The sequence below is a fragment of the Ostrinia furnacalis genome, unplaced genomic scaffold (genome assembly GCF_004193835.3).
Source record: "Ostrinia furnacalis isolate ACB-3 unplaced genomic scaffold, ASM419383v2 OfSCF1126, whole genome shotgun sequence".
NCBI classification, from domain to species: Eukaryota; Metazoa; Arthropoda; class Insecta; order Lepidoptera; family Crambidae; genus Ostrinia; species Ostrinia furnacalis.
Window position 1 is genome coordinate 1,039,563 of NW_021131365.1, and position 11,977 is coordinate 1,051,539.

An 11,977-nucleotide genomic window follows, 5' to 3' on the forward strand; every position below is an offset into this window, starting at 1 on the left:
TTCCGATGATAACCAAAGGTTATTTTACCATTTACGCTATCACATTCGACCCTGTCAACATAGTTCGCCACACATGATGCTAACCGTCAGTAATTAAGTCTCAGTAAGCTGTCGAGGTGCTCGCCTTGAGAACTGGATCCCAATAAAATTTATTTAGGTACAACGCCTATGCATTCAATGGTTCGGCTACTCCCAACCCAATCGCTATTATCTTCGGATAAGGTTTAAAATTGCACGAAAAAAATACTGGGGGCAGGTGAATGACGGCGGTGTCATACGAGATACGACATTGATGAAATAGGTCACAACTGTAAGTGAAATTACTTGTTGTTATGTATGGCAGAAACCTATTATACTTGATCGTGTCAGGCAGGCTATGCCTAATGGGTAATAACACCTAATAAATAACCGATAAAGGCACGACCCACGAGTTCTAATTAACAGGTAGGTACGTACTAGGTAGGTGATAAAGGTTCTTTGATGAGGTTTATAATTTAAGGCTTTGATAAAGCGTTAATGGTACTTAATTAGTAAGTAGTCCATAGCGCAGGCCTAGTTGACTCTATAAATGTAGGTAGTAATTTATTACATCCATGCAGTTCTGGTACACTTGCGGGAAAGACACAAGCGCGAAGACTCAAGCACGAATAGCCATTGCCCATTTGTGAACATGCGCTTGTGCATGGACACATTAATACGCATTTATCACGGTAATACTATCATACAGTATTGTAACTTCATATAAACGGACGAAACGCGAGCTTTCCTTCGAAATTCAAATCTCGGTATGCGCTCGACATGCAAAAGTCGGGGGTGTCGCGAATGTGCCACAGTAATAAACGGACGATGTGTTGTTTTTTAAACAGTAAGCGCTCTTTTTTTAATAAAAATAATTACAAGCACCTATTGATACAGGGTGTTAGGTAAATGGGTTTATGAGCCGACACTAGCCCATGTTAACATATGCGTATAAATGGTATGGTGAAGTCAGTGATATCATCATTTTATTTATTTTTTAATTTTCACACAAAATAAAATTTATAAGATCAGATTTGTATGAAAATTAAAATTATTAAAATGATGATATAAATTTTCTGACTTCACCATACCATTTATATGCACATGTTAATTGTTAACATGGGCTAGTGTCAGCTTATAAATCCATTTACCTAACACCCTGTATAATAATCAAACATTTTGTACGCTTCAGTTGAGGCGCATACATTTTACGGTCGCAAATTTATAATATTTGTTAAAATCTTAACACAAATAATCACAAAACAACATGCATTTATATCCTATTTCATTCATGAAGTATTTTGTTTGTTAAAATAAAATAAAATAAAAATTACAATCACAAAACTAGATAGAAATTCTAAGTAGGCAGATGTCATGAAAATAGGGTCTGCAGGTGGTCAGCCCTATCGCATGTTGTCATACGGTGACGTACGTACCGCGCGGCTGTTGACATTTATTTCAAAAATATGGCCGAGTTGGAATACTGTATAGATAGTATTACCGTGCATTTATTATGTTCTGTCCACCCTCACCCATGTGAAATGCAATAAAATAATTTGAATTTGACGCTGGCGCGAAAAGATATGTAGGCTAAAACTAAATCCTCCATTTAACAATAGTAAGTTATATACAGGGTGGAAACGATAAGTGATCTCACTCGATTATTTCTAAACTATACAAGATATCAATAAACTAGTTACTGATCCTGAAAGTGCTTCATGAGCTCTATCAAACGGTATTAATAATAGGTTACAGAATAAACTGGATCTATCCGAAAATTCAATGTTTCCAGCTTCCATACATTTGGTAAAGTCACAATATTTTAAAAACTGCACATGATATCGTAAAACTGATTACTGATTCTAAAAGTGCTTCACAAGCTCTATTAAATGATATCAATAATAGGTTACAGAATAAACTAGATTTATCCAAAAATTCAATGTTTACTTCTTCCATACATTTTGTACTATCACATTCATGACACTCATCTCTTGACAATATTATAGCAAGGGAAACCTAAAACCAATAATATGTTTTCCATGAATAATTTAAAATAAGAATACAATTTAAGAGTTTATTATTAAATAAAAAAAAATACACTTCTAATATTGTGTCTGGCATACATTTAGTATGGAAGCTGGAAACATTGAATTTTCAGATAGATCCAGTTTATTCTGTAACCTATTATTGGTACCGTTTGAAAGAGCTCTTGAAGCACTTTCAGGATCAGTAACCAGTTTTTCAATATCTTGTATAGTTTAGAAATAATCGAGTGAGATCACTTAACGTTTCCAGCCTGTATAGAGGGCACATAGTCCTTCTGCAGTGAAGACTAAAATGACCCGATGATGATGATGATGTAGGTATAGACATCACGTATTAATCAGAATTTCTTTGTTACAGAATGAACGAACAGGATTTAATGGTGGCCCGAGCTTTGGCAGCGGAGACGAAGGAGAACTCACCCGGCGGGTCACCAGGGCCCCTAAGGAAAACGCTGCTCACAAAAGTAGCAGATAGACTAAACACATTTAGGTAAGTTAAAATAGGAATCTAATAAGACACTGCCAAATACCCAGAAAACTCACAAGGAACATGTAGACCTACCTATTCACCTACATACTTAATACTTTGGTAGGTAAATCGTGGCTATAGAAATCGCAGATACAGGTCAGCTAATTATTCGTCCCTGATCAATAAACCACACGCAGCCATTTATTTTTGTGACCAATTTTAGTAGGTAACTCGGAACAAAAACGCTTGAAGACAGAATCGGACTGCTGCACATCACACACACTGTGTCATACACATGAAGCTAAAGATAAAAATGGAGGCCACACTTGGAACAAAAACTTGAGTCAAATACCTACTTATCTCTATCTCGCTCTCTGTGGGCCGACCTCTCTTTTTAGTGTGGACTGTAGTATTGCTATCTCCTTATTTAAATCTCCTAGTAAATTCTTCGAAATAGCCAATTCACTAACCAAATCAGAAGTTAAACAAATAAATAATTAAATATTTGACCTACGATTACCCAGTTAAATTATAAATCACAAAATTGTCGGCCGTCTAGGCTAAATGTGTTGGCGAATCAGGGAATTACAATCCCAATTTCTGGGAAATCGGTACCATGTGGCAACATCGGCCCAATCCGGCCCATCATGGTGATGGCGGTTGTTTACTATTTTGTTTACTATGCAGTTAATTTCGTTTGAGATGGACCTAATCATTGTTTTATCACAAGAAATGCTGCAAAATTTTGTAGTGCGTGGTTGCGGTAGTACGTGGTGTCCCGGAAGTGACTTAAGATTCCACGCGTAAGTGTTTATTTCGTGATTTCCGACATTGGATCATTGTAAACATATTTCTTTGTATAGTACACCTATTGATAAAGTTAAAAACGGGATTATTTCCAAAAAACAAAAATTGTCGACAATCACAGCAAGAATTTACCAAGTGTTATTAATCCTTACTAAATGCGCCAAATTATGACGTCACTTGTCACACTCGCGTAGTACAATTTTTTTTCAGTACAGTCAGTTTAAACTAGGCAAAATTTTTTTTTGGGAATAATGTATTTTTTTCATCCAAGCTGGAGCAGCTGGTTTTGTAATTTTGATAACAATTTAGAGAAGCATTATTCAGGGTTACATAACAAAAAAAAAAATTTGGAAAAAGTGAAGATTTGTGGCAACACGAGTAAAAAGACCGTCACCGGGAGTAGAATTTTTTGTTTTTTTTAAAATGCCTATTATTTTGAATATATGCCACATAGAATTATTTTTTTATTTTTCTGATAACCAGCACAACTTGCCTCAACACCCAGTTCCGGCTTGACGTTGCATTACGGGACACCCTGTATATGTATTGATCATCAATCATCATTATCGTCATCATAATCAACTTGGATTATAAAATTGGCATCTTGTTAATTGATTATTTTATGAAGCTAAGATTTTATTAACAAAAGGATTTTCATGAAAAAGGTTTGTAACCCATGGATTATTGGCCAGGGACAGGGAGTCCAGTAAGAGAAAAATAATTTCCCAATTTTTTTTGTAACCTTAAAAATATGATAATAAAAATTCAAATAACCATTTTGAAATTATCAGTACATTTTTAAGCCTTTGTTTTTCAAGGGAAACCTTAAATTCAAGAAAGGATTATTTTTTAATTTGTGAAAATGCTCTCCATTCTTAGTGGGAATGTTTCAATGTTGACAACACTTCTGAAATGTCAAAATTCCGTCGAATTAAAAATCAGAGTGTAGAAAACGATTCTAAGAACTCCACTTGCAATTTCTTGTTCTTCAATAGATGATCAAGATAAAGAGATAAAATCTTTTTCAATTTTCTTTACATGGTCATAACATTCTGACCATTCCTCGGCACCAATTTGTGAGATATACCTGAAAACCCCGATAAAGCAGCTATTAAGCATAGCTGGGCACCGTTAATCAAATAGTTAACTTCGTTAATCGTTAAACCGTTAATAAAAAAATTAACTTCGTTAAACGTTAAAACGTTACATTTCGCAAGATTTAACGGAAGTTAACGTTAATCGCTAATCCGTTAACACATGATAATAAAACGAAAAAAATAATTGTATGCAAGGTTCAAATAATTTCGAAAGCTTGTATCGCGCATGGAATTTATTCCTCTTTTATGTTTGCGCTACAAGCTTTCGAAATTATTTGAACCTTGCATAAGTACAATTATTTTTTTCGTTTTAGTACAACTGCATTTCAGAATAAAAGCTTGTTTTTAAAAAAGTTTTTTGATTAAAAAAAAAATATTATAATTTTATTTTACACATTTTAGTAGTATCTCAATCTCAAAGCCTTGGTTCAATTACAATACAATTTAGCACCAAAGTGCTCGAAAAGACAAATCCAGCAAACCCAAACTCGATAAGTTTCCACCGTTTCGTTTAGGAATTCCTATGGCCACCTCCTTACCCTGGACATCGTCTAATACTAAGGTGCTCGAAAAGACAAATCCAACGAACCCAAATTCGATGCGATGCCGCCGTTTTATTTCGGAGTTCCTATGGCCACCTCATGACTCCATCATCAGACCAGCTCAATGGTACCATAACATTGCATTGTCATCGTACTTACATAAGTATACCAAACAGCTCAATCGGGTCAGGAAAACTGGTTTTAAATTCAGTTGCAAGAGTTGTCCTACACATACTAACAAGTGTCGTTAGTGATCTGGTTACAAAAACTGTTGTTTTGGCTTCTGGAAGTTCTGGAAGCCCAAACGTACTTGTCAGATCGCATTTTTCTAGCGTTTTTCAGCGTGCCTGCTGTATCTTTTTGGTAAATAGTAGGTACTGGATTAACGATTAACGGACTTAGAATAATTTAACGGAAGTTAACGAGTCCGTTAACATTTTTTAAAGTTAACTTAAAAGTTAATCCGTTAATAGAAATGTTAACTTCGTTAATTAACGATTAACGGATTAACGAGTTAATGCCCAGCTATGCTATTAAGAATAATATAAAAAACATAACCCTCCTTGTGACGTAGTTGGGTAATAAACTAAGTGTCAAAACATTTCAGTCCAACTTACTGTCAACTCGACGACGCGCTTTAGAATCAAAGATTGACTTTGAATTAAGCCTTATTTTACAATTCACATTGAAAACAATATGACTTGCTTGAGCTTTTTCGACTTTTTCACAAAAACAACAAATAGTCAAGAAGAGATTACAAAATTTTTGCAGCGGCTGACAGATTTCATAATTTTCTTTGACAGGTGACAATTAAACCATAGACAATTGCCATATGAAAAACACACTTTTCCAATATTTTTGTTTGCCATGAGATTCTGGTACACCTATATTTTCACAGTAATTTCTTCATAAAACGTTTTGCCAGTATTTACACTTATTATTTAATGATACCTATGTCAAGAAATAAAGATTTTACATTGAGTTTCATTGACTTTGATCCAATTTATAATTGTTGTTTATTTAGAAAGAGAGAGTCTGCCCACAGAGAGCGAGATAGTGATACATAGGTTGTGCTTCAAGTAAGTATTCGAAGTGTGGCCTCCATTTTATCTTTAGCTTCATGGTCACACACAGCTGACAATGTCAAAGTTGATCTGTCAAAGACTGCAAACGTCAGTCTCTCAAATATTTTCTATTTTCAATGATTAACCTATAAATGGTTTCATACTATCTGCGTTTTTACTGTGTAAAATTATTTAAGTATTAAATTAACCGCTTAGAATAATGGCAGTTATCTGACTTCATGTACTTAATTCATTCAATGCTATGATTGAAACATGATAATGTGATAAAGGATTGGAATATGACGATGGAGACTAAAAGTAAATCTAAATACCCTTCCACCAGTAAAGAATCTGCTGAAGAAGAAGATCGGTATGTACTAAACTTCCCCATTTATGTTGGAATAAAAGCCATAGCTAAAAGCACACCAGTTTGATACTACTTAATATTTTAACTCATAAAAGTTTATTACTCACCTTTTGTGGACAGTGACTTCGTTCGTTTTGTTTAATTTTTAACTTATCAATTCAAAATCAAACATAGACCGCTTAAAGTAGGTACAAATTTTCAAATTCCATCCAATTTGTTTTCGGTTTTGTTTTACGGTTTTTCTTGCTAAGTTACATCACTAGCTCAACTATTTTTTTTTTATTTATTGTACAGCTTTGGCACGGCTTTGGGTACAAGCCTTTTTAGGCCAGTGAGCTATTTAATTTTATTGCTTAACCGGCATAGTTACGTGTCAAGAAGTGTAAACACTCACGTGTAATAATATTTTGCGAAATAAAAATTGCAAACTTATTAGACGACCGACAGTTTTGTTGACAAGCACAATGAATCACAAACTAACTTTTGAACAAGATTTTACACAATAGATTAAGGTCTTAGGTATTTGTGCATCTTGTTGACACTTTTTATTACGTTGCAATCGTATCGCAGAATCGATGAAGCGCGTCTGGATTGGAGACGTTAAAAATTACCGTAATCGGGGCTCTGTTTGTGACTAAACTAATTTGTGAACTGCAAGTAACGATTTTGACTTGAAACGGAACATTACTGTCATTCTATAAAAAAAAAGTGTCAACTGTCAAATGTGGCGTCAAATTGTCTTTGTCAATCAATCATCACACAATCAAATCAATCAATCTCGAAACAAAATCAACAAAAAAGGTATTCAAGTGTGTAAATAATTCTTTTAGAATTTAAAAATGGACTCCAGCGTGGAAACGATTCAAAAACTTATGAAATGGATATCGATAAACACCTACGAGATTGGTAGTGCACATTGGGTTGACGTTACTCATATCAACAATCCTCACAGTTTTTACGTTCGACCAACTTTTTGCCGTAGATATTTGCCTAAAATAAATGACTTTATAGAAAATACACTTCCAGACGAAATGATTGTGGGTTCAATCGTAATTTACAAGTCGAAAGTGTTGCAATGTTACGTACGAGGTCGTATCATGTTCGTGAAAACTGAGAATGATGTTACAACGTGTGACTTTTATGCCCTAGACTTCGGTTGTTTCGAAAAGCAAATACCCTGGAATAAGACTCGTCAACCGTGTATTGATACTATCGACGTTCCACCCCTGGCTTTACATTGCCAGTTGGCAGATTGCAAGCCCTTTGATGAGACTTGGAGCATGAGGGCTATAGAAAGCATGAAGTTCTTTGTAGGAAAAGAGCGAGCTAGAATGTTAATTAGAGGCAAAACTCCCGACGCTCTCATTGTGGAACTTGTTAACTCGTGTCCTGAAGACATTGCTACAATGTTAGCACTCAGTGGTGATACTACCCTCGGTTATAGTGATAATATGATCAGTAGATTCTCGCAAACAGAACCTGAAAAGCATTATTACACCTATAAGGAGTATGATTGTGGCAGTACATTGACTGTGAGAGTCCAAGCAGGTGATTCTCTGGAGGGTTTTTATGTAGCAGAAGTAAAGGATTACACGGTTTATTTTAATGATAGAGAAAACTTTACATATTTCTGTAAAATTCAAAAGGATTTGGAGCCTGATGATGTGAAAGAGGATATGGCCGTGGCAGTGCTAACGATGGCCAATGGGAAATATGAGCGTGGGCATATTAAGGAAGTCAACAAACAAGAAGAAAAAGTGACAGTACTACTGGTTGATTGGGGCAAAACGGTAACTGTTCCGTTCATGAGACTGAAACCCATGACAAACGAGACGTTTTTCCTCCGTCCTGTGCTGGCGATGTATTGTAAGGCAGAAAAAAGTCAAGCTTGGGACAATGGACTGAGCAAATTTTTGTTTCCTGGCTATCAATTCAAGATAACTATTGTTGAAAGTGGAGATGGAGAGGGATTACCTTATGTTGTAAATCTAGAACCTCTGAAAAAAACTTAAACCTCTTTATGTTATTTTGATTGGACTTAAATTATATTAGAAGAGAGATTAAGACCTAAAAGTAATATAACAAAATTCTGAAATATGTGCCACTTTTAAGATATAAGAAATATTTACTTTGATTACTTCAGATAAGTAATTTATTATTTTTAAGGCACAGCTATAAGTATGTATGTAGAGAACAAACTAACAAATAATATAATTAATGAAAAAATATGTACTTACAACAGGTTATTAGTGATTTCAATCAAATAAGTTTGAGAAGAAATTTAATTGTAAGCCTTAATTTAAATTTGATTTTAAATTCTAAATTTTGTACATACCTACATGACACATTTACTGCATTTTATCATTATAATTCAATATTATGTTAATTTAGAGTTTATTTTAATGTTAAAACCTAAGTCATTTTGCTCAAAGAGTAATATGCAATCAATCTGTCTTTATTGGCTGCTGATTAGTGTAATATGTAATTACCTAATTCATTTTAGTTCTTATTATATTAGTCTTAGGTAAATATATTCAGTCTTGTATGAGACAAATATTTACATTTATGTAGTAACAAAAAAGACTTAAAATACATTTATTTTATTGTGAATTTGCATTTTCTTTTCAATTAACACCCAAAGATCGAGTGACTATTAATGCAGTCTAGTGTTTAGAGCAGCGGTTCCCAAAGTTGTCTGGGCTAGGACTCATCTAATACAAGTTGCCAAACTCGGGACCCACCTATAGGAAATTTCGCCTGCTGCCCAGTGGTTGGATCAGTAGGGTGGTGTGTCGTTCTACAGGTAGGGCCCACTCAATGTTCGCTCGCCCACCACTGGATCGCGGCCCGTAGTTTGGGAAACCCTGGTTTAGAGGATTGCACATTCTGTTATAGTGACTTATCTGTCCAAAGAACCGTTCTCTCTCTAAAATCTGGACGAGATCACTTCATAGAAATAAGACCGCCTAAATTTTATAATTTGTATATTTTATTCTATTAGGCGGTTTTGCGTGGTATGCCATAAAGATAAAGAATGTCAATGTAACACCTGTATTCACAAACATTACTATGAGGTGTCACAGTGCGCGTGGACGCACAGGGTGACACACGAACCAATCACATTGCAGAGCTCTATTCGACACTGCGCTGTGCGTTCGAGTTGCTGCTTCACTTATTTTGTGAATACAGGCGTACCTACCATATTTATCAATGCAATTGTACATCTCTGATTAAAAATAGCGTCGTTACATATCAGGCGTTTTCATAAATTACGTATTTTATTAAGAAAAAGAAATCTATTCTAAATAAAGTCGGTTTATAATAACTAATGACTTGAGTCCCATCACAAACTACGAGTTACTTACGAGAAAAAAATTGAGCCGGCTGCTTTGCCTTTACTTACCTTCATAATCCATATTGCACATCATACTGTTCCAAATAATGAAGTTTAATTTATATTTCTGATTTACTTTTTATAAATCCCACGCGTTTACTTCTGTGACACGGTTTCATTCACAACAAAAACGATTACCCGTTTCCATTACACAATACTTTAATTATTTCTTTGCTCGCTTGTTTTGAAAGAAAGAAAGAAAAAATGTTTATTCAGTATCATCGACAATACATTTCATGTTTTCGCACGCGTTCGTCGTATGTTCATAAGTCATAATGTGCTCTACACAACCCATCTAGTCAGCAAGAGGATTGTAGGTCAAATCCTCTCAAAAGTAAATTGAAGAAGATCTTCCTCCTGCAATGATGACAATAATTTCAACTCTAATGCAATGCAAGAGTCCCCGCAGACCGAAAACTTCTCGACCGATAGTTTAATCGGACTGTTTCAGCATGAAAGTAAGCACATTATAGCCTGACCAGGAACATAAAAACCCTCGCCATGTTGCGGAAAATTAATGGTACTAATTTCTTTTAATGGCAACAGTAACTAAAAACTTCATTGACATGTCACCTTGCATGTCAGTCTATTGCTGTCAAAGTGTAAACAAACTTTATTTTAAATGTGCGCAAGGATTCCGTGGAGGGTAGTTGAACGGGAAGCATGGTCGATCTGTTTTAATGGTTTCAATTTATTATTTAATGGACTTTAGTGTACAAATTTGGTGTTATTTTGTGTTCTAAAGTGCAGTGAAGTGATAAATTATAAAAAACATTGAAATACTTCGAATTTGAGCGCGCATCGAGTGTCGAGTGGGTTGTCGTATGAACAACCCGCTTTGGACCCGGTGGCGTCTCGAAACCTGCTTACGGGCATACTTAACTCCACGGAATCCATGAAAAATCAATAGAACTGAAACACCCACGTTCTATTGATAACTATGTCAATATTTTTCACTCGACATTGGCAGAAATAAACCTCCCAGAGAGGTTTGGTTGCCACAAATAAAAAATAAAAAAAATAAAAAAATGTGCGCAATTGATTTTGTGAATTGAATTGCTAAAATCTTTTTATAGTCGTGAAAGAAAAGTGGTTCACAATGTGTTAAAGTATTTGTCGAAGAGAAATACTATGGGTTCGGACAATATTTTCATTGAATAATGTTTCCGACAAAGGTTGTCAAATTGACTGACATGTTTATCGTATAGTACAGTCAACTATGAAAATTAGCTGTGGTTTGTTTCAACTACCTATTTTAAAGTTTTTTGTCACTTTGTAAGTATTGAATTTTATGGAATTGGGAAAGAAGTACCGAGTTTGAAGCGTTCATGAGCAGACATTGTAGTTGAATATTCAAGTTCAGAATTTGATTATTGATGAATAATAATAAAATCCTACTTGCTCGATTGATGGTTTCATTTAATTTATTTAAACCAGTTTACCTATAATATATGTTTTTGTTAATTTATGAAAATATTAAATTAGCCTATAATCCTGAATCCTGATACATAAAGTTAGCCTATTAATTTAATACAAGTACGACTGTACCCAGTGTTGCACTATCAAATGCAATTGAAGCGCCTCTATGCCAGGGTTTTTATGTTCCTGGTCAGGCTATACATCGAATTTGGTACCGGTCGTTAAGAACCTTTCAAACTATTGGTCAATAAAAGTGTATACTTATGGCCTTAAAAACTTTCCGTACTTAGAGGCCTTTTTCATGGCGCTTATACACGTCCCGAATAGCTTGCTCTACCATTACCACTTTGCCTTTGGTGGGAATGTTCGGCCAAACCAACGCGTGTAGCCTATAGGTGTACGCGACGGCAATGGGCGATCAGTAGAAATCGGTAAGGTCGCCAACGCGCACGCAGGCTACACGCGTTGGTTTGGCACTTTGGCTGAACCTTAAGTAAAGAATTCTCGTTGCACAATGGAAACGCAGCGACCTGGCTGGCGCAGCCGCGCGGCCGCCGCCCCGTTGACTCATGCGGCACGCCGCGACCCGCCAGGAATGTAACAGTTTTAGGACGATGCCTTTTGGCTTCACTGACCGCACCGCGCCTACATTTCCTACTCAAGACTTAGAACATGTGGCAATATGCGCTAATATTAGATTCTATGCAGTTTGAGCTAGGCAAAACTCTAGAAGCTAGAACTTAAGCTAAAACTTT

General features: G+C 35.4%; 2 protein-coding genes across 3 annotated transcripts in view; both read left to right on the forward strand.

Annotated features, from left to right (window-relative positions):
* Positions 1-11,977, forward strand: part of LOC114351279 (NAD kinase-like) — a 40,329-nt gene that overhangs the window by 1,719 nt on the left and 26,633 nt on the right. For both annotated transcript variants that reach the window (XM_028302427.1, XM_028302426.1), the window contains exon 2: positions 2,422-2,553. In XM_028302427.1, the coding sequence (XP_028158228.1) occupies positions 2,423-2,553 (131 nt within the window). In that variant the 5' untranslated portion in view covers position 2,422. The remainder of the gene's footprint in view (positions 1-2,421; positions 2,554-11,977) is intronic.
* LOC114351278 (uncharacterized) lies at positions 7,053-8,482 on the forward strand. The gene has a single exon (XM_028302424.1). The coding sequence runs from the start codon at positions 7,249-7,251 to the stop codon at positions 8,419-8,421; it is 1,173 nt and encodes a 390-aa protein (XP_028158225.1). The 5' UTR covers positions 7,053-7,248; the 3' UTR covers positions 8,422-8,482.

What these genes read in the sequence shown, in the direction of transcription:
- LOC114351278 (XM_028302424.1), top strand. Translation starts at nt 7,249, where the DNA reads ATGGACTCCAGCGTGGAAACGATTCAAAAACTTATGAAATGGATATCG.